Source organism: Kogia breviceps, chromosome 3 (assembly GCF_026419965.1).
Source record: "Kogia breviceps isolate mKogBre1 chromosome 3, mKogBre1 haplotype 1, whole genome shotgun sequence".
Classification (NCBI taxonomy): domain Eukaryota; kingdom Metazoa; phylum Chordata; class Mammalia; order Artiodactyla; family Physeteridae; genus Kogia; species Kogia breviceps.
In genome coordinates, this window is record NC_081312.1 from 15,506,124 (window position 1) to 15,529,723 (window position 23,600).

Genomic DNA, 23,600 nt, shown 5'->3' on the forward strand with positions numbered 1-23,600 from the left:
AAACTGGTTTGTAGTGATGATTGCACAATTCTGCAAGCTTAGTAAAAATCCATGAATTTTATGGTATGAAAATTATTTGTCAATAAAACTGCTATAAAAAATAAAGCCTTTCTAATACATTAGAATATGACATTATTTAGATAATTCAACAAAGTATATGAGATATTCTAGTTTTGATAAAGACTGAAATTATCAAGTCAGTTGTCTGCTATGAGAGAAGAGTGTATCTTATAAAAACAGAGATGACCCAAAACCACAGATATATTTCTTTTTTAAAATATGTCTATAAAGCCTGTTTCTAAGTTAGTTCATACTGATTATAAGGAGCATCAGCTTTGTAACACACAAATGATTATTAATTACACTTTGGTTTGGTGATTACAATCTTTGCAATTCTTCTAGTCATCACAATTTTCTTCATTTACACGGCCAAAAAGAAAAACTCCTGTCTCAACTGACTGAAAGCAGAAAATATCATGGGATAAATAAGCACTAGCTAAGTCTAAATTCTAAAAACAAAAAATAGGAGTAATTCTTTAAATACAACTTATATGCCATCAATTTCTGAATTTTTAGCTCCATCCTAGAACTCTCCCCTGAACTCCAGACTTTGTACTCCAACTGCCTCCTCAGCATCTCCACTTGGATTTCTAATAGGTATTTATTTTGAACTGACAATGACCAAGACTAAACTCTTGATTCACTTCCTCCCCTAAATACCTTCCTATCATATTCCTCATTTCAGTAAATTATAACTGTCATTTTAGTTGATGGACTCTAAGTATTGGGAGTCATCTTTGACTCACTGTTCTTTTTCTCTCATATTCTATCTACATCCAGTCCATCAGTAAATACTGTTGACACATATCTGAAATATTTCCAGAATCCAGCCATTTCACATTCCCTCTACTTACAGGCACTTTGGTCCAAGTCACCACTATTTCTCATCTGAATTACTGTCCCCTAACTAGTCATTCTGCTTCTACCACTGCCCCTTATAGACTATTCTTAACTCACCAGCCAGAAAGATGCTTTTAAATTTAAACTGGCTCTATTCCTTCTCCTCTACTCAAGACCCTCCAATGGCTTCCAATTCATTCAGAGTGAAAGCCAAAGTGTTTGTAAATAGTCATAGCCCTATGTGGTCTGCATCTCTTTGTCCCAGCTCAATGACCTCATCGCTTGTCACTCTTCAGCTGGCTTATTTCACACCAGCTATACAGCTCTTCTTGCTGTTCCCCTGGATACACTGATCACAATGCCATGTCAAGGCTTTTGTATGTGCTGTTTTCTCCATCTTGATTGCTCTTCCCTCCTTTACCCACTTGCTTCTCCCTTATTTCTTTCAGGTCTCTGCTCACCTTATCAGTGAGGCCTTCTTCTCCAAAGTCCCAATCTCCCTTATCCTGCTTCACTCTTTTTCACTGCACTTATCACCATCTGATATAGTCTATATTTACTTATTTCTTTGCATTTGCTTATTGACTGTCTCCTTCAACTGGAATGTAAGCTCTATAAAAGCAAACAGTAGGTGTCCAATAAATATCTGCTGAATTAATCACTGAATAAACTCTAGTGTACTAAACAAAATATGCAAAATGCCTGATTATTTTAAATTGGTGAATTTGGATTTTAAATTGGTGAATTTGGTTCAGTAAGAAGATTAATACATACATTCAGGCTTTTTAATTACACAACCTGAATTAAAAAAGAGAATCTTATCTTATACATCTACTGTTCAGGAACTTGTTCAGTATGAAAATTTAGCAAAACTTTCCATTTAGAGCCTAGTTAAAGAGGATTATTTGATCTAATGTCAACTGGGTAAAACCACCTTAATTCAAATGATTCAGATTTTGAAAGCCTATAAATATTGAACCAGTTTTCTGTGCTATAAAAAGTTACTAATATGATACAGAAGAAGAAATATAAAGCATAGAAATTAAAAATCTGGAAGGATCCTTAGAGATTATCTTTCATTTTACAAAAGAGGAGGGAAAGACATAAAATGACCAGCCCATATAGCTTATGTGCTCTGGTGAAATTGGTCTTTAAAAATATATACTCGGGCTTCCCTGGTGGCGCAGTGGTTGAGAGTCCGCCTGCCGATGCAGGGGACGCGGGTTCGTGCCCCGGTCCGGGAAGATCCCACATGCCGCGGAGCGGCTGGGCCCGTGAGCCATGGCCGCTGAGCCTGCGCTCCACAACGGGAGAGGCCACAACAGTGAGAGGCCCGCGTAGCACAAAATAAATAAATAAATAAATAAAAATAAAAATATATACTCAACATTGTACTCTTGCCTAAAATGCCTTTACCCTTCCTATAAAATTATTCGAATCCTAAGGCTCATTCAAAGATATGAGAACATACACGAAGGCTTGTTGCAAACATAAAGGTCACAGAAGAGGGAGAATACAAAGCGCCAAGCACAGGTCCTGATAAAGACACTGTGCTCACTGGTGGCAACTGGCTCAGTTTAAGTCCCATCTGTTCCTATCTGTTCCACTAAGAAAATGTACAAGCAGAGATAGGTACAACCAATCCCGTTGTCTGTGATCTTTCCCAGATTGCGAATAAGGGGCATTTTCCTATCTATGCTCTCATTCATCTATCACTTAGCACGTACTACTTGAAGCTGTTATTTTTTAATGCAGAAATTCTCTCTCAAACTATAAATAACAATTAAGTTCAAACAGCAGCTTAAGAAAATACTAAACTTAAAGTTTATAATATTTGATATTTATATAATTACAATAAGACAAGCACAGGCTGTGATATCCAGGCTCTTTTAAAGTATGCATTTCTTGTCATGAAGAGATTAGTGGTAGGACGGGAATAAAACACAGACTTACTCGAGCATGGACTTGAGGATATGGGGAGGGGGAAGGGTGGGCTGTGACGAAGTGAGAGAGTGGCAGGGACATATATACACTATCAAATGTAAATTAGATAGCTAGTGGGAAGCTGCTGCATAGCACAGGGAGATCACCTCTGTGCTTTGTGACCACCTAGAGGGGTGGGATAGGGAGGGTGGGAGAGAGGGTGATGCAAGAGGGAAGAGATATGGGAACATATGTATATGTATAACTGATTCAGTTTGTTGTAAAGGAAAAACTAACACACTATTGTAAAACAATTATACTCCAATAAAGATGTTAAAAAAAAAAGTATGCATTTCTTGATTGGACTCAAAGGTCTCAAAAGGTCTTAAATGGTATCTTTCAGAACATTTTTAAAATAGGAATTTCAAATTTTGTGGTCTGATTATTTCCTTAGTAAAGATTTCTAAAAATAGAAATATTTTTCTATGTATATACCATATGTATGTACATACAAAGGGGAGATATATCATGATTCTATAATAATATATGTCAATAGCTTTTCAGATACAAATAACTACCATGTTTATCAGTTAGCTATTAGGATACAAATAGATAATACTTATCTGAAGAAAAGTGCCAGTTATGGTATTTTTAATGAATAATTCAGTAATTTTAAAAAATACTTATTTCTTTTTGGCTGCGTTGGGTCTTCGCTGCTGCATGTAGGCTTTCTCTAGTTGCAGTGAGCGGGGGCTACTCTTCATGGTGGTGTGCAAGTTTCTCACTGCAGTGGCTTCTCTTGTTTGTGGAGCACGGGCTCTAGGCATGCAGGCTTCAGTAGTTGTGGCCTGTGGGGTCTAGAGTGCAGGCTCAGTAGCTGTGGTGCACAGGCTTAGTTGCTTGGTGGCATGTGGGATCTTCCTGGACCAGGGATTGAACCCGTGTCCCCTGCATTGACAGGCAGATTCTTAACCGCTGCGCCACCAGGGAAATCCCTAATTCAGTCATCTTAACAAGCTGAGGGCGGTGAGAATCACAGAATTCTAGAACTTAAACCTTGGCAAGCTTTTCAGTACTATCCAAATTTTTATGTACAGGAAAAATGAAACCCAGAGTAGTTAAATAATTTATCCAAAGTTACACAGTGATTTACTGGCAGAGTCTGGGCTCAACTGTAAGTTCTTATACTGAGAAATACAATACAAGCTTCTTTTATGGATGATTTTTTGAAGTTAGAAAATGCTTCCTCAAAACGCAGCATGTCAATACCCATTAGGAGGGTTACTATCAAAAGATCAGAGAACAAGGGTTGGGGAGGACGTGGAGAAACTGGAACCCTCAAATTGGAAACTGGGAATATAAGATTAAAAGCAGAATTACCATATGGTCCAGAAATTCCACTTCTGGGTATATACACAGAAAAACTGAAAGCAGGGTCTCAAACGAATATTCGTACATCCATGTCTATAGAAGGATTATTCACAATTGCCAAAAGGTGGAAACAACCCAACTGTTCATTGACTTATGAACATATAAACAAAATATGGTAGTACATACATTGGAGTATTAGTCAGCCTTAAAAAGCAAGAAGATTTCTGACACATTACAACATGGATGAGCCTTAAGGACACTGCAAGTGAAATAAGTCAAGCACAAAAAGAAAAACACTAGATAATTCCACTTAAATGAGTCACCTAGGGAAGTCAAATACATTGAGACAGAATATAGAACGATGGTTGCAGGGTGAATGGGGAGTTACTGTTTAATGGGTGTGAAGTTTCAGTTTTGCAAGATGAAAAGAATTCTGGAAATGGATAGTGGTTATAGTTGTACCACAATATGAATGTACTTAATGACACTGAATTGTAGACTTAAAAATGGCTAAGATGGGGTCTTCCCTGTTGGCACAGTGATTGAGAATCTGCCTGTCAATGCCGTGCACATGGATTCAAGCCCTGGTCTGGAAAGATGCCACATGCCGTGGAGCTTCTAAGCTCATGCACCACAACTACTGAGCCTGCGCTCTAGAGCCTGTGAGCCACAACTACTGAAGCCTGCACACCTAGAGCCCATGCTCCACGAGAGAAGCCACCTTAATGAGAGGCCTGCACACTGCAATGAAGAGTTGCCCCTACTTGCTGCAACTAAAAAGAAAGCCCACCCACACGCAGCAACAAAGACCCAATGCAGCCAAAAATGAATAAATAAATAAATATATATTAAAAAATAAAGTTAAAATATGGTTAAGATGGTAAATTTTAGGTTATGTGTAGTTTACCATAATTTTTTTTTTATAAAAAGGCAATACGTTAAAAATTACTTACATTTGATGCTGGCACTCATGCTTAGTGGAACTGAGCAGTCTACTGCAGCTGAAAGAGAAAAATCAGTTGTTTAATAATATTCTTAATTTTTATAAATGACAATAAATATCAAATGCGAAAATCACAAAAATTCCAGAACTTGCACTTCCTTGTTTTGATTTTTATGCTACTTCTAGAGATGAAAAATATCTTTTTTTTTTTTTTTTTTTTTTGCGGTACGCAGGCCTCTCACTGTTGTGGCCTCTCCCATTGCGGAGCACAGGCTCCGGATGCGCAGGCTCAGCGGCCATGGCTCACGGGCCCAGCCGCTCCGCGGCATGTGGGATCTTCCAGACCGGGGCACGAACCCGTGTCCCCTGCATCGGCAGGCGGACTCTCAACCACTGCGCCACCAGGGAAGCCCTCTTTAGATTTTTCAATCATTTAAAATATAAACTTCAGAAAACATGAACCAAAATTTAAAAACTTTAGCTCTACTAATGATAAAATTTTAAAAATTTAAAAGACACTGGTGAAAAACTGGTGGAATTCAAATAAGGTCTGTATTTAATAGTATTGTGTCAATATTAATTTCCTGGTTTTAATAATTGTATTATAGCTTTGCAAGATTTTGACATCAGGGAAAGGTGGGTGAAGGGTTTCTGTGACATTCTATACTATTTTTGCAACTTTTCTATAAGCCTAAAGTTATTTCATAATAAAAACTTAAGAAAATGAAAAGACAAGTCACAGACTAGGAGAAAATATTTGCAAAATATGTATCCGACATAGGACCCATATTCATATAAAGAGAACCCTCAAAACTTAATACTAAGAAGACAATCCATTTTTTTTAAATGGGCAAAAGATTTAAATAGATATTTCACCAAAGAAGATACACAGATGGCAAATAAGCACAAGAAAAGTTGCTCAATGAAAAGGGAACCCCTGTGCATTGTTGGTGGGATTGTAAATTGGTACAATCACTATGGAAAACAGTATGAAGTTTCCTCAAAAAATTAAAAGTAGAACTACTATATGATTCAGTAATTCCACTTCTGGGAATTTACCTGAAGGAAATAAAAACAGTAATTAAAAAGGTATATGCACTCCAATGTTCACCGCAGCATTATCCACAATAGCCAAGATATGGGAGCAAGCTAAGTGTCTATTGATAGATGAATGAATAAAGAAGATGTGGGTACATATATGATGGAATATTACTCAGCCATTTAAAATGAAATCTTGTCTTTTGCTATAACATGAATGGATCTAGAGGGTATTATGAGAAGTGAAATAAGTCAGACAAAAAAAACAAATACCGTATTATCTCACTTATATGTGGAATCCGAAAAACAAAATGAACAAACAAAATGAAAAGACTCAGATACAAAGAGTAAATGAGTGGTTGTCAGAAAGGAGGGAGCTGGGAATGGGGAGCAAAATAGGTGAAGGGGATTAAGAGCTACAAGCCTCCCTTTATAAAATAAATAAGCCACGGATGAGTACTACATAGCATGAGGAATAGGGTCAATAATATTGCAATTAACTTTTTATGGGAACAGGTGGTTAGTAGACTTGGTGATCATTTCATAATGTATGCAAATGTCAAATCATTATGTAGTACACCTGAAATGTAATACTGTATGTCAACTATATTTCAATTTTTTACAAAAGGAAAAAAAAGTTGCTCAACATCATTAGACATTAGGGAAATAGAAACTAAAACCCTATGAGATACCATTACATATCCACTAGGACTGCCAATAGGAAGTATTGGTGAGGATGTGGAAGTGATGGAAATGAAAATTGTCACTCTGCAAAACAGTCTGGCAGTTTCTTATAAAGTTAAACATACACTTACCATATTACACCACCATTCCACTCCTAGTAAATAAATTTATCCAAGTGAAATGGAAACATACATTCAAAGATTCTATGTGAATGTTTACAGCAGCTTTATTCCTAATTGCCAAAAATGAGTCAATACAATCCAGATGTCCACCAACTGGTGAAGTGATAAACTAATTGTGGTATATTCATTAAATGGAATACTACTTAGCAATAACAAGGAAGAAACACTGAACATGGATTAGTTTCAAAAGTGTTAACTAATTGAAATAAGACAGACCCCAAATGATACATATTGTATAATTCCATTAAATGAAATTCTAGAAGAGGCAAAACTGTAGTGAGAGAAAGGAGATCAGTGGTTGCCAGGAACTGGAGGGAAGAGAGTGACTGCAGAGGACTAGGGAGAACCTTTGGGGACGATGAAAATGTTCTACACCAGGAGTCAGTGAACATTCTCTGTAAAGGAACAGAGAGCTAATTCTACAGGCTTTGCAGGGTGACATAGCCTCTGTCACAACTAGTCAACTCTGCCTTTTAGTGTAAAAGCCACCATAGACAATGTGTAAAAGAATGAATGTGACTGTGTTTATTTATGGATGACAGAATTTCAATTTTATGTAATGTTCACATGTTATAAAATATTATTCTTCTGATTTTCTTCAACCATTTAAAAATATAAATAGCACTCTTAGTTTAGGAGCTGTACAAAAACAGGTGGCAGGATGACTTGGCCTGCAAACTGTAGTTAGCCCATCCTTCTTTTACAGCATGACTGTAGTGGTGACCATAAAAATGTATATATTTTTCAAAAATTTCAACTGTACACTTAAAATTAGTTCATTTGATTATATTTAAGTTACACCTCAATAAAGCTGACAAAAAAGAAAAAAATTGTAGTTACCATCTTCTCTTTGTAGCTTCTTCAAATTTGAAAACAAAAGAGAAGATCATAAACTTTTGTTATATTAAGATCAGCATCTAATCACAAAAATATATTAGGAATAACAGGTAAAATGAAACAACACAGATATTACATTCAAATACAGTTAATAAAAATGGCATTCTGAATTTGCTAGGTATATAGAGTCTGTGGTTGGTATCTTACTACACCAAACACAAACCCATGGGTATATAATGTATTCATTTTTGCTACAGATTTACAGATTTAATTAGAAGTGAAGCTGAGAAGGGTTTAAACTGGGTACAGAAAGTTAACATTTGCACATTTTTACCTTTGGCTGAAAGGATTTTATTATAGTGAACAGCCATGTGATTCTTGACCAGTTGGAGGGTACTTAGTCTGAGAGAGGAGGAGTCAGTACAAAAAGCTAAAAATTAAAACATATTTAATCATTATATATTTAAAATTAATATAAAAGTCATCATGAGATAAACAAGTTACTGATTATTAATCTCCTTTTTATAAAATGTTCTAAAGTTAACCATGGAGGTACTGACATTATATCTGTGATGCTGAATATGTCCTAGCTGTCACCTTGCACTGATAACTGATGAGCTATTCACTACTTTGGGTTCAAACCTTTCTAGGAATAAGTTTTACAAGCCTGAGAGTTTGGGGAAGAGATTGAGAAATATAATCTACCATTACATTTACAAAACTATTTCTTATCCACAGCTCTCAATCTCATAACTAAAAATGTTTAGCTGCTTGCCTGATGATAAAATAATGTTACCATTGTTAACACTTGAATACATGGAGTCTGGGAAATCAAACAAATCCCAAACTCCGAAACTCTAGGCAAAGATCCTATTCTGAGATGCAAACTTCTAATTTTATATCTGAAAACAAGACCTACAAATCGGTTTACTGAATTCTTTTTGAAGTATTAGGACTATCTTAGGACAAGTATAATTACAAAGAAATCGGATGACATTAAACTTCTTGACCTCATCTAAACTGTTAAATTTTAGAATTAAGCATGTATATATGAGTATAAATGTATAAAATGTAAATGTAGGCATAACTTTTTTAAATATTAAAAAGTTTTTGAGAAGTAATACATGCATGTGGTTAAAAATTATAGCTAAAATGGCATGGAGACATTGAAAAATAAGTGAATTTCCTGCCCTGACCCCTAGTCTCCTCTCCCAGAAGTATACTCTGCTATTGTTTTAATGTATGCTTCCAAGGAAATTCTATGCATAATAAAAGTATATACAATAATGATAATCTTGACACTAATACTACAGCTACTACTAAAAACATTTATTGAATAGGTACCATACATATATTGCTCTAAGCTCTTTACCTGTAAAAACTCATTTAGTCATTATTATCACCATTTAATAGACGTGGAAACTGAGGCAGAGATGTGAGTAAGGTCTTCAAGGTCACACAGCTGATAAAGGATGCAGTTTAGATGTGAACCAAGGTAACCTCATACATACAATCACTATTCCTATACCAGCTCTGCACATATATTCTTTAAAAAAAAAGTTAGTATACGACGTATTGTTCTTCATCCTGCTTTTCTATATACGTATCTTTTAAAACTAGTTCAAAATTTTTATTTAAAAATTGATTTTCAAAGTTTTTGATTCAGGCTCTGTGTGTATATATGCTTTATTACAAAGAAATAAATGAGGTAACGGAAAATGATTCTTCTTTCACATTTGGAGGATCAGTATAAAAGATTTTTCATGTAAATAAGGAAAGAAAGACTTTCAATTAGTATTTTGCCTAAAAACCCAGGCTTCAACATTTTAAGCTATAATTATAAAAATACTTTAAATGTACATTAAAATTTACTTTAAAGGCTTTAAAATGTGAAAACATCTACAGAATACAGATTCCACTTTCACAGGATCTAGAGGTCCAATTGCATAGAGGCCCAGTTGGATAAGTGTTTGCTCCTGATACAAAATGCATTTTTTAAGGGCTCTTTTCCTCTGCACAGCTTTTCCTTTTCAGTGCTGTGTCTTTAACAATCTGCTAATCACCAGTTTAACAAGGAAGGCATGCCTTCAGCCAGGGTAGTCGGCCAGCAAAGAGAAGAGATGGGCTGGAGCTGCAGCAGGGAGCATAAGGTAGCAAGGTCCACATCCAGGGCATGATGGGCTCCTAAATTCTCTAATCTCAAGAATTCTTATAATATGTAATTATAATTGATAATATGAAGTTCAAATATTGATTAAATGAAGTATTTTTCATCATGTTATATAATTTACAAATAAAGGAAACACATCTGGTCAATCTTTTAACAATCTTTTACCATTTTAAGTACCTCACTTACCATTACTTTTGGTGCTCAAGTGTCCTTTAAATAGGCAGGGTGGACCATATCTGGGAAGGACAGAGGTTGCTCTGACTTTTAACAAAAAAACATGAATTAGGATAAATGAAACACAACTTTCACAAAGACACTACTGAACACATAAAAAATAATAAATTTATCTTTACCAAAATTGTTTAAAATTTTATTCAATGACATACCACACAAAAATTCGGCGGCCATAGATAAAAGGCTTTCTCTTTTAAGAAAATAAGTAATTTTCAAAACAGTTGTGCCTTGAGGCTTAAGTTTCACTGGATAAAATGATAAACACATTAATTATGTTATTTGATATATACTGACTTTATTCAGCAAATCACTGACCTACTGGTTTTTAAATGATTTTGAGATAGAACACAACTAGATTTTCAGTTGATACATATGATTAACTATTTCACTTAATCATAGGCTGGTCTGTCCTAATTTTAAGTAATCCTCTCACAAACTAATTTGGTAAATTATAAATTATACAGTATAATACTATTATATATAAGTATATAAAAATGTCAGAATCAGAACTTAATGATTAAAGATGTCTTAAGGTTCATCTAGTCCAACCCACTTATCCTTTTGCTTAGATTCTATCTAAACATCTTATATTCATATATTTATTTATTTATTCATTCATTCATTTATTCTTTTATTCATGGCTGTGTTGAGTCTTCGTTGCTGCCCGTGGGCTTTCTCTAGAGGTGGAGAGCGGGGGCTACTCTTTGTTGCGGTGTGTGGGCTTCTCACTGCGGTGGCTTCTCTTGTTGCGGAGTACGGACTCTAGGCACCCGGGCTTCAGTAGTTGTGGCACATGGGCTCAGCAGTTGTGGCTCGTGGGCTCTAGAGCACAGGCTCAGTAGTTGTAGCCCACGGGGTTAGCTGCTCTGCAGCATGTGGGATCTTCCCCAACCAGGGCTTGGACCCGTGTCCCCTGCACTGGCAGGTGGATTCTTAACCACTGAGCCACCAGGGAAGTCCCTAAACATCTTATATTTAAAAGCACCTCTAGTGATGGAAAACTCGCTATGTCCCATAAAGTCAGTGTCTCATGTTTCAGACCAGATAGGCTGTCAGAAAACTAGATATATACTTTATCACAAAATAACTTCTCTCCCGAAAAAGTGATTGTGTTTTGAGGGGTAACCTCCAAGATAGGACGGCTACGTTACAGAGTTTAATGGAATTTAACATGCAAAATATAATGTATCCCAAGACATGATTTAAGTGGGTAAAATGGCCAGTCTGCTATCAGGTGGGCTTTTATAAGCTATAAAGGTGTGGGGAAGACACAAAGTCTGGAAGAAATATGATGTTTGAAAATAGAAAAAGAGGTATTCGAGATAGTAGAACTAAAATCCAGGATCAGAGAACAAAGCCTGCCAGAACAGACTAAAACAAAAAACAATCTGAGATCAGAAGATCCAAGAAGCTCCTTCTACATCATAGGCCAGAGAGCAAGAAGGAAAAAAAATTAACTTATTTAGGACAAGAGAAGTCAAGGTGATACCACTTGAGCTGGTAATGAAGACAGTCATGAAATTAGCATAGTTTTTGCCCAGAGAGAGAGACTAAACATAAAAAGAGCAAACTAGCCAACAAACTGTCAAGCAAACCTTATTTCTCCAGAGGGAAAAAAGTGTTGACTTTTTGCCTGCCCAGAATCCAATGCCCCTTTATCTAGAAATAGGACCTCAACCTGCTTGGGGAAACCACTCCTCCCCTCTCTTAGCCCAGCTGGTTCAAGTGGAGCCCACTGTTTAGAGGTGGGCATATCACCCCAAACTGGCCAGCAATGTTGACTGAATCAGGAATGACTATGTGACCCAAGTCCAGCCAATGAGACATAATCATGGGATTTTTACTGGAACTCTTAGGAAATTCCTAGAACATAAATAAGCCTGGCACTACTGGTGGCCATCTGGCACAACACAATGGGAACCTGCCTGAGAACGAAGCCTACACAGAGGAAAGTGTAACCAAGACCAAATGAGATCCCTGGTAACATCGTCTGAGTATCGGGATCTAACCATGTTTGAAGCTCTACCCTCCCTAGCCTATTCGTACATGAACTCAAAAAATCCTATTTTAGCTTAAGCCAGCTTGAGTTGGGCTTCTTCACTTGTAGTCAAATGCTAACTTACTGAATACTGCGAACTGTGCCTGGCACTGTTCTAAACACTTTAGAGAAACAAATTCACTTAATCCTTACAACAATCCTATGAGAGGTACTATCATTATCCCCACTTTATAGATGAAGCACAAAGAGGTAAAGCATGTAATTTCCCCAAGATTACACAACTATTATGTGACAGATTTCGGGTCTGGACCTAGGCAGTCTGGCTTCTGAGTCAACCATTACACTATCTTGATCCATATAAATTGCTTAGGACTCAAACCATGCTCCAAGCTACTATATCAAATGAAACAGGCTAAGAAGTATGTAGTTTATTCCCTGTATGCAGTTTATTCCCTCCAAATTCCTTTCTAATGTATGTGTGTTTCCCTTCAGTTCACAGAAAAAGAAAAAGCAGGTATATCTAGAGAAGTTAGAGAGCACAATGTCAGAGACAATAAATGACAAAAGATAAATTATAACGTTAGATGTCTTAATATTTTGTGCTCTTGAAAGCATCAAAGGTAACCTCTTAATGAAATCAAAGAAATTTAGAAAGTGCAATACTTTCAGTTAAAATTAAGTATTTTAGCTCTGGCTAAAAATTACTTATCGTTTCCTAGTAATAATTATGGTATAGGAGAACTGACTACCCTAGATCTCTGTTGAATATTACATTTTGCTTAAAAACTCAAAATAAAAAACAATGTTTGATAGTATATATTATATATTGTCCTAAAAATAAAGCTAATTAAATTGGGTAAGTTATAAAAATAGAAACCTTTTTTACATTTTGACATGAGACTGACTTTAAAAATAATTTAATACTGACACTTTCTAAGTCTTACTAAGTCTATTATATTCTAAATTTTACATATATTCTTTCCCATGCTCCCACTTCTACCATGGGATAGCTAAGTAAAACAATGGCTCTAGGGTTTCACATTCATCACACCTGGCCTGCTGTGCCACTTACTGTGACCTTGGCAAGTTACTTATGATCTTTTAGTTTCTTCACTGTGAAATGAGAATACCTATATACAAGTTCTGTGGATTAAAAAACGTTAACTTGGGAATAGTTTCTGGTACACAGCATGAGTAATGTTAGCCTATGTGGTAAAACTTCTGAAAACCATTAACAGCACTTTCGTTTGCTTTTTCTGGAACTTAGGTGGCAAGGTGTCAGAGTATACAGTTTGGTGATCAATGAAGAGTTATCTCCTACATTTAGAACAGCACTTATTTTGATCAATGATTACATAATAGAGGCGCACTTGTATTCAAAGCAAGACTTGTTAAAAGGAACCATCTAGCAGCTTGGTTTAAAGGTACAGTTTAAGATAGATAAGAACACTGAATTGGGAGAAGAGGTCTGAAGATTGACTTATCTGCCTCGCTCAGAAAGTGTGAAGATGCAGATTATTTGGACTGGGCTAACTCCTAGAGATTTAAAGTTATATGGCTCCAATTGTTACACAGTGATGTCCATTTTAACCCAGAGTATTCAGTCAAGGGCAGGTATACATAGTGACTATGGATTAGTCCTTTGCTCCTAAAACTGTAGCCAGCAACGCTGCATCATTTGGAAGCTTATTAGAAATGCAAAATCTCAGCACCCCCCATCAGACTTACTGAATCATAACCAGCATTTTAACAAGATTCCTAGGTGATTTCTACTCGCACTAAAGTTAGAGAATCCCTGGGTTACTCAATGGTGGTTTTTTTTTTGCGGGGAGGCGGGGACGGGGTTACCGTACGAAGGATTTTGTATTTACTGAGTACTTACAATGTGACAGGAGCTTTGTATGCATTATCTGCATTTAATCCTCAAGATTAAATGGGTGTTTTTACCCATTTAATGGAAAAAAAAATTCATGGGTGTTTTTACCACCACCCATGGCTCGAGATGAGGAAACTGAGGCTCACCCCTCGGGAGTGCAGTGGGGCTTAATTTTGGGCCCAGGGAGGTCTGACTCAAAGACCACATTTGGTTCCTCTGCCTCCGACCCCGAATTCTGAGCAAGAACTGGATCTGTGAACCCCGCAAGCGGGGCTTCATCCCGGGCAAGGGGCCTGGGCAGCTCGGGGCAACACTCGGGTCAACACCGGCGACTAAGCAGTGGTCGGGGAGCGCCCAGTGCGCGGCCTCGACCCGCGCGGCCCCTTACCCGGACCCCAGACCCGAGGGTCGGAGAGCGGGTCGACGCGAGATGGCGGTCGCCCGCGACAGCTGCCCTTTACCTCTCCGGCTGCCATCCATGCTTAGATCCTCTTGCAGCCGCCGTGGGGACACGCTGGGTCCCCTTTGGTCTTCCTGGGGCCGGGCCAGCCCCCGCAGCAGACGGTTGGCGAGAAAGTGCCCGAGGGCGGCGGCAGGGGCTGGAGACTGACGCAAAGCGGGTTGCTAAGTGCGGGTTCCAAGGCGCCGGGATTATGACGTCACGGCGCAGGGACGTGCGCTCCCGCGGCCCCGCAGCCCCGCCCCCGGGAGTACCCGGAGAGGGCGGGCGCGCCGCAAAGGGTGCGAGGGTGGACGGACCGGGCGGGGAAAGAGCCCCAAGCGCCAGTCTGTTGCTGTGGATCTCTGCCAGTAGTCCACAGAGCGGCCGCCTGTCCTGAGTCGAGCTACCAGCACCTGGCAGGCCTCATCCCTGCGGGAAGAGCGGGAAGAGATGGTAATCTCATCTGGCATCCATGTCCCTTGGGTCCCAGAAGGAAGTCAAACGCAATTGTTGGTTGAGGTCTGGGTAACTTTTAACCAGTTCCAAATAATTAAATGTCCAAGCAGTACGTGAACATTTGGATTAGTGAAAAGCCTGGGGATGAAAAACATCTACATATTTATATCTTAATTCTTAACCCCAATAATCAATTTGCATTTCCTTTCTGCTTACTGAGCTTCCTCCCTCCTCTTCCACCACCCGCCTCCGCCTTTTTTATCTTAAGGCACCAATGTGTTTTCCTATATGATGGAAGAGAGTTGCAACATGAACAAGGCATTGATTTATCCGTGACTTTGAACAATTTGTTTAATTTTGAAGCAGTTTCTTTTGAATCCTTGGAAATAAGAAGAGAATGGAACGTGGAGCATGGTAATGTGTCGCTTCTCAGCAGCAGCTCTATTGACATTTTGGGCTGAATTCATAATTCTTTGTTGGGGGGTGGCTGTCCCGTGCACTGTAGGATGATTAGCAGCATCCCTGGCCTCTATGCACTGCATGGCAGTAGCAACCCACCCACTCCACCCCTGGTTGTGACAAAAAACTTTTCCAGCTGTTGCCAGAGTTCCTCTGAGAGGCAAAATCGCGCGCGCGCGCGCGCACACACACACACACACGCCCCCAACCTCTGCTGTAATGGAAAAAGTACTGGCTTTGGAGTCAGATATGTGGAACTTAATTGTGAGTTTTTTTACCACAGTTAGTTCCTAAATTTCTTTTCTTTTTTGTTTTTTTTTTCTTTTTTCGGTACGCGGGCCTCTCACTGTTGTGGCCTCTCCCGTCGTGGAGCCCAGGCTCCGGACGCGCAGGCTCAGCGGCCATGGCTCACGGGCCCAGGCGCTTCACGGCATGTGGGATCCTCCCGGACCGGGGCACAAACCCGTGTCTCCCGCATCGGCAGGCGGACTCCCAACCACAGCGCCACCAGGGAAGCCCCCTAAATTTCTTGAATTAGTTTCCAAACCTCTCCAAGCCTCAAGCCCCTCTTTTCTAAGATGTAAGAGATACTACTAACTTTGTAGTTGTAAGGATTAACACATACAGTGCCTGGCAAAATGAGATGTTCAGAAAATAAAAGTTTTCTCTCTTCTAAGACTTTTGTCTCGGAAGAACTTGGGTATCAGGAAATTTAGGCATAAGGGAGTAAGTCAGGAACACTATGAAAAGGAAAGGGGAATAAGCCAGAAATTCATCTGAACTCCTGATTCTCCAAGACTCTAGGGAAAGGAGAAAATTAGATTCAACATCTGAGAAATGTGGAAGTGTGTGTGATGCTTCTGTGGCCCCCAACAGCAGAAGTCATTTAGAAGGGTGCAGGTGTAGAGAGTCAGGTGTTACCCAAAGAACAAAAACACTCTTGCCTACCTGCTCATTAAGGCTTGAAATCCCTGTCTAAAAACATGAAACCTTTTATTCTACTACTAGCATCTGGAAAATATCTTGCATATAATAGGCCTCCAGTAAGCATTTGTTAGATTGAATTAGAACCAAAACATAAAGGGCAAACGCCCCTGGGAGAAGCAACACAGTGCCTTGACTCACACAAAGGTGATGCCAGCTTCTCTTGTGAAAGTAGATTTTGGGTATCAAAAGTAAATTTTAGTTTCAGATAGGAAAGGGGCTCCACGATTAAGCGAGGACAGTAAAGTGGGAGAGGGTTCTGAAGACTATATTGCTGCTATCCAACTTCAACTGAAGCCATCCTCATTTCATTATTTTTCTTTTAAGTATTTTTATTCCAATTCTTTCAAGAAGTGGACAATAGGGTCTTTTTCTCTCCAATTTTAGCAGAGAACATATTATCATAAGTGCAGTTTAACTTGTCCTTGGCCTTCACTCTATGTGTATAAAGAAGAGAGAGAAGATCCTCTCTGGTTGCTGTTCCCAGGAGATAACCCATGATCATAGGCAGATGCATGCAGCTAATATGGGCTTATTGTAGATTTAGCTTCCAGGAACACGCTTCCACAGGGGAATCACCACCAGCTGCAATAGTCTTGGAGAATAGACATTCCTGACGACCTTTTGTTGAGTATTTAAACATGAATTTCTCATTGTTAAGAAATTATTCCAGTGGTACATTTTTGTTATTGATATCTGGAGGCTTGTATATCTGTATTTTAGAAGGAAAACAATATTCTCCCTTAATGTATTGATATGTTTACTTTTATTATTGAGTTTCTTTTTGTCTTAGCTTGTCAGCTCAAAATTAAGACTTATGCTCAGTTGCAATAACTACTCATAGCCTATTTTTTTTTTTTTTTTTTTTTTTTTTTAATGGTACGCGGGCCTCTCACTGTTGTGGCCTCTCCCATTGCGCGGAGCACAGGCTCCGGACGCGCAGGCTCAGCGGCCATGGCTCACGGGCCCAGCCGCTCCGCGGCATGCGGGATCCTCCTGGACCGGGGCACGAACCCATGTCCCCTGCATCGGCAGGCGGACTCTCAACCACTGCGCCACCAGGGAAGCCCAAATAGCCTATTTTTTTATTTATATCTTTAATTCCCTTTATTAGGCAGGTGGCTTTTATTCTTCTACTCTTATTTAATGGTTTAATCAAGCCTATTTTTTTAAGCATGTTAAACATGAGGTTTATTTTAAGTACGAGTCCGCTATGTGTTATATTGACAGTAGATACAGGGCCAGAATAAGTTTGTAAATATTCATACACGTGTAAAAAAGACTGCAACTTACACATACTTTCTTTACTTGATTGAAAGACTTCTTCTGGTACATAAAATGCTTTCTGTAATTGATCTCAGCTTTGTTCACACTGAAGTGAGTTGTATCCAGGTTTTCTAAGCTCAAGACTGCTCAATTGCTGCTGCTGCCACCGTTGGTTTGTTTTCTTTCAGGATCAAGGTGGATACTTTCATATAAAACCTTGTTTTTAATTCCTTCTCTGGCAAGTCTTTCCTGGACTCTTAGCTTTGCATAATTATACCTACAATCAGCATCCTAAAGTCACCAAGATAAATCCTCCTACTCCAATATCACATGATCTTCTAATACTACTGGTTAACAAAAAATGTCCAAAGCCAGCCTCAACAGATCCTAATGAACTGTATAATATCGAAACCTGTGCATAGGGAATGTATTCAACATCTAAAATTCGTAGGAGCTTAAACGGCTTCCCCTTCCCGGGCTCCCCTGGCTCCAGCACAGCCGCCATGGGGATGGTTGGCGCCTTTGCCCCTAATCAAGCCTATTTTTAATTAGATGAGTTTGAAGCCCTTTGGAAATGGGGCTATAAATAAAATAAACTATGTATTATTACATACCATAATATATAGCCTAATACATATAATATATAGTTCATTTATTCTGTTTTATTATATATTATTTTAAAGCATATTGTATTATTACATTTACGTTTAATCCATATCTTTATAGATTACCATTACTTGCATAATTCAGAGGATTCCTGGAATTTATATTTGTCTGCTTGGCCATGCTCAGTATCATCAATGAAAATTATCCAGTAAATGCAGTGAAAGCACCAAAAGGTAAAGGCCAAGATAAACTTTTCCCATTCAATGGCTAATTATGAACATATTTTCATCTTTAAAGTCCCTGAAGGACAAAAATGAAGGACTTTTTTTAGGGAATATTTTTTAAGGGGTACCTATCAGGGTAGAGAAAAGAAATGAAATTAAATGATGAACGTGCCCTATATGTTGGCCCCAGTCTCAAAACAAAATCCCTTAGGTTTTGGTGGAAACCTTGGAAATTTGAGCTATTGACTATTTCTCAGTCATTCTCCAATGAAAATACTGTAGCTACTCATTCATCTAATAAGTAAATGAGAACATGGGACTTCAGAGCTTGGTGGTATTAGCATGTTATGAAGTAATGGATTAATTTGCTGTTTGTCACTAGAGGGGGCTTTAGGAAAGTTTTAAGCTGCACCTCTGTGAGGAAGACCATCAAGCCATAGGAGGCAATATTAACTTACAAATCTTACTCAAGGAGCGCAAGGAGTGAAAAGCATTTTGAAATGTGACTTCAAGGTAGAGCTTCTCCAATAACAGTTAGTGACATATATACCGAGTTCTTTCTTGAGCACAGGAAGAAATTACTGTATTATCTGAAGGCCCTGCATGAATAAAAAATCTTCATCATTGTCAACCTATAACTTGATTTTTCTTAATTTTATTGTTAAACCTGGAGAGAACAGTAATGACCTTAATTCTCTATAAAGCAACATGTGCTTAACAGATAGAAAAAAAGGACAGATAGACAAAAAAAGATTGATAATAGGATAAACTGATCCCAAATGACCGTTCTGAGTTCTCATAAGAAAAAGAACTCTGATATCTGATCAGACACAAATATCATCTTGTCCATAGAAATTTATCAGAGCTGTAACACCACAGAGTTCACTACACTTTTTACGCTCCATTCCACACTTTATTTTCATTTTTCCTATATTTTAAAAGAGCACAAAATTATGACTCTGGAGGTAGCTTAGCTGGCTTCTTGTTTCTTGAAAAGAATCACTCATATCGTGACCCTTTGGAGAGGCTGCCAGAATTGCAGATATTAAGCCAGCTAGTAACTGTAATAGTCTTCCACAGCTCCAATTTCTCCCCAGCTGTGTTCCTTAAATCTTTTTGTCCAATTAAGAGAAGTCTCTGTGAACAGAACTTAAACATTCTATGGTTACTAAGTAACCTGTCCCTATAGCTTAAGAAGAGCATTGTATCTATTTTCCCACTGCCAATCAGTTGCGCACAATATATCTGGGTGGAGGCTCAGACTGAAGTTTTGATAATCTCCACCTAATGCATTCTCTGTTTACAAGTGGCTTCACCATTAAAAAGAAAGCAAAGCAAAAAACATAACCGAGGGGGCTTCCCTGGTGGCGCAGTGGTTGAGAGTCCGCCTGCCGATGCAGGAGACACGGGTTCGTTCCCAGGTCTGGAAGATCCCACATGCCGCGGAGCAGCTGGGCCTGTGAACCATGGCCACTGAGCCTGCGCGTCCGGACCCTGTGCTCCGCAATGGGAGAGGCCACAACAGTGAAAGGCCTGCGTACCGCAAAAAAACAAAACAAAAAAAAACGTAACCGGGCTGTTAGTTTATCCTGATATTATTTCTTTCAGTTAAAAAAATAGAGTTTGGAGTTTTAACGATTAGTGGATTTCTGGGAAGTTGCAATAAAGCTCCTATAGGTGCATCTATGAATAACAAATAGCCACATAAAATCAGTTAAAAAAAAAAACCTGAGTTTGTAAGCCACCAATGAAAACCATCCTTTTTTAATGCTCTACCTAGTTTTCCTAAGGGATTCAATCTCCACTCCAGACAAAATGAAGGACAGAAATGCAGGACATTTGGGAATATTTAAATTTAGATTGCATTATTTCTTTATAATTTTGAGCAAATAGGCTTAGACAATGGAGATGGGGATGGGTTACTGACCCCATCAGACATGCTCAATCTCTGAATTGCTTGGCTGAAATGTAAGGTTTCTCTTACCTTCTTTGAGTCCTTCCATTTCCTGGTCTGCAAACAACAGTTCAGTGTTCATTGTGTTTCGTGTTTTAAAACAAAAATCGAAATTCTCCAACATTATGAAAATATGTAATGAAAACAGCTTCTTGTTATATAACATTGTGTCCACTGAAGTTTATACCCATAGGCAACTTTAAAGAAAAGCATTATGAGTCAAGAAATGAATACAGGAGACCTTTCCCACAGTGAAGCCACAGTCTAGAAACTTTGGTCATGGGATGGGCACAGAAAGATTTCCTCTGTTGTAAAGATTTGCTTTACAACGTGCAGAGTGGATCCTTACGTAAGATGACTGGACATATAAGGTAGAATAAGTGATGCACTGAGCCTTATTAATTTACTTTCTAAACAAGGCTGGCAGTAAACGAATATTTTTCCTTGTATGTCAGAGAATCGGGGGGCTGGAAGGATGCCAGTAATCACCAAGCCAAAAGCTTCATCTTGCAGAAAAGACTGCTAGAGCCCAGAGCACGTCATTAGCCCACGCAACTCAGCTTTCTGACTCCGGATTTAGTGCTCATTCCACCAAATCAAGAAACGGGCAGAAAACCAGACAATTATCTCAGTGACATTTCATTATGTATGTTTGCTCTTTTATGCATGAACTACCTAAAACAATGGAAAATTTATTTTATTGTGCAATCATGAATGCATAAACGGAAAAGTTAAATGAGAATTTGCTTAAGTCCTTTGTTTTAGGCAAACCTGTACTTAAGCTGTCTGAGAGAAATGCAAATATGTATATTTTAAAGTCATACATTTTTCTAAAAGACCAGCATATATGATTCTTCCAAAATGAAAGTGAGCCCAGTTGAGCTCAGTTTTCTCCTACCCTGGAGATGTTCACTTTACCATAATCCGGAGATAATCTGTCATTCACATGGAGTTTGGGATAATTTTTCATTGGAGAATTAACCCCTCAGAAGGGGTAGCTTTTCTTTTGCAAGGGTGGCAGAAAAGAATAACATTCATGACTCTCCCTGTAAACTAAAAACTGCCATACATTATTTCAACTAATATTAATGAGCACCTACTATGTGCAAGGCCCGTGCTCTTCAGCTCACATTTCCCCCTTTAGAGCCTACAGGAAGGACACAACCCTACCTTCTCCAGGTCATTTGCAACCCCTTCAGTGATCCTCTGGGTTTTACCTGCTTTGAACAGAATCACTGAAAGCTGGACATCTACAGGGCCATTATAAAGTGTCAGGTAACATAGAATAGCCATTAAATGTGTGTTGGAATCTACTTACTTTTGAGTCCTGGGTCTGCTGTGTGTCGGTTCTGCAACCTTGACCGAGGGCTGCATGTCTTCATCTGCAAAATAATAATAATAGTGTCTACTTCATGTGATTGTTGTGAGAATGACACAAGATAATACAATAGCCTTCCACAGTGCCTGGGTGCCATAATTTAGGTTCCCCCAGAAGCAGATCCTGAGGCATATATTCAAGTACGGGTAGTTTATTTAGGAGGTCATCCAGTAAACACCAGTAGGGGGGTACATAAGTGACACGATAAGGGAAGGAAGCCATAAAGAGATGCTATCAAGCAAGTGGACAAGGAACTCTGTGAAACAGTACAGAACACCTCAGAGTTATCCTCCCGGAAGGTCAGGGAGCTGGGGTATTTATCCATCACCTATTGTCAGTCTTTGTCTAAGGGCTACTGGGGGTGGGTGGTTAATTCCCCATGGGCGGGTAAGGTGGCTTTCAGTATCCAGAGAAAGCTCTAGGCAATCAGGTGCAGGTGCTGACTGTTGAAGTTGGGACTGGCATGCAAGCAAGTGGCAAGAGCTCAGGACTGACAGTAGCCACTCAACACACGTTTACGCTTTTTGTTCTTAAAAGTTATTATTATTAAGTGACTTATTACATTCTTTTCAACTTGAATACGCATGGCACAAAGAAGGCATTTGTTATGAACACCTGTTATTTGTGTCTGCCCAGCATCCCTTCCCTTTTCTTCCTATGGGAAATGCATCCCTTGTCCTTTGGGTACTACTGTCTTGATCTTCTCTCCTCTCCAGGCCCCTCTCTTCTCCTGCCCCTCTGTTATCACAGGAAGGGGGAATGTGACCCTGGCCTGGCTGGAATATATCCAGCCAGCTAGCTTCGGGGACTGAGTCAAAGGTGGGTGCGGAACCCTAGTCAGCATCCCATCTGATCAGTGTCCTCGCTAGGACTTGGCTGCTAGAGCTGTTGGTACTGATTCTTTCTGCTGGGTCTGCTCGGCTGGGTAGATTTCTGAGCTGCTGACAGCTATGTTGCTTCATTTGGAAAGCATATGTGTAACAGATAAAGAGATAGAGAAGGGTGGTGTGGTGGGGAGGGAAGAGAGAGAGAGAGAGAGAGAGAGAGAGACTGTGAAGATATCATTAGAGCCCCCAAATACAGCTCTGGTTGAAGTATTGAATATTTGAACTGGTCTTCAAGTTATATGAGCCAATAAATTCTTTGCTATCACCTGCAATGAGTGAGTCCTAGCAGAGCATTTAATACGTTATTTGTAGCATTTCGTGCTCTAAAATGCTAAGACTTATCTTTTTTTTTTTTTTTTTTTTTTTGTGGTACGCGGGCCTCTCTCCGCTGCGGCCTCACCCGTTGCGGAGCACAGGCTCCGCAGCATGTGGGATCTTCCCAGACAGGGGCGCAAACCCATGTCCCCTGCATCAGCAGGCGGATTCTCAACCACTGCGCCACCAGGGAAGCCCCAAGACTTATCTTTTAATACGCCATGTTAAGTGTAAATTCCCAAGTAATTGTGAAAGTTGCTTAGCAAGATATTGGAGACAGGTGTGTACTGACAGTATCTTTATATTCCAGAATATGCTTCCCCTCATTTGAGATTTTAGCATTTCATGTCTCAGTCACATCATTAACTCTTTAAAAAATAAATTTATTTATTATTTTTAGTTTTGGCTGTGTTGGGTCGTTGTTACTGCACGTGGGCTTTCTCTAGTTGCGGTGAGCGGGGGCTACTCTTCT

At 39.0% G+C, this 23,600-nt stretch overlaps 1 protein-coding gene and 1 pseudogene across 3 annotated transcripts in view; both read right to left on the minus strand.

The window, feature by feature from the left end:
- Nucleotides 1–14,815, minus strand: part of SPATA7 (spermatogenesis associated 7) — a 35,831-nt gene extending 21,016 nt beyond the window's left edge. For 2 of the 3 annotated variants that reach the window (XM_059059537.2, XM_059059532.2), the window contains exons 1-4: nt 14,619–14,812; nt 10,235–10,309; nt 8,213–8,308; nt 5,148–5,195 (exon numbers count right to left, since the gene is read on the minus strand). In XM_059059537.2, coding sequence (XP_058915520.1) covers nt 5,148–5,195; nt 8,213–8,308; nt 10,235–10,309; nt 14,619–14,637 — 238 coding nt within the window. In that variant the 5' untranslated portion in view covers nt 14,638–14,812. Of the gene's footprint in view, nt 1–5,147; nt 5,196–8,212; nt 8,309–10,234; nt 10,310–14,618 lie in introns of all 3 variants that reach the window. The other variant, XM_059059533.2, reaches the window with a different exon arrangement.
- Nucleotides 14,816–18,079: 3,264 nt separating this feature from the next.
- On the minus strand, nt 18,080–18,269 carry LOC131753792 (cytochrome c oxidase assembly protein COX20, mitochondrial pseudogene; annotated as a pseudogene).
- Nucleotides 18,270–23,600: the final 5,331 nt, after the last annotated feature.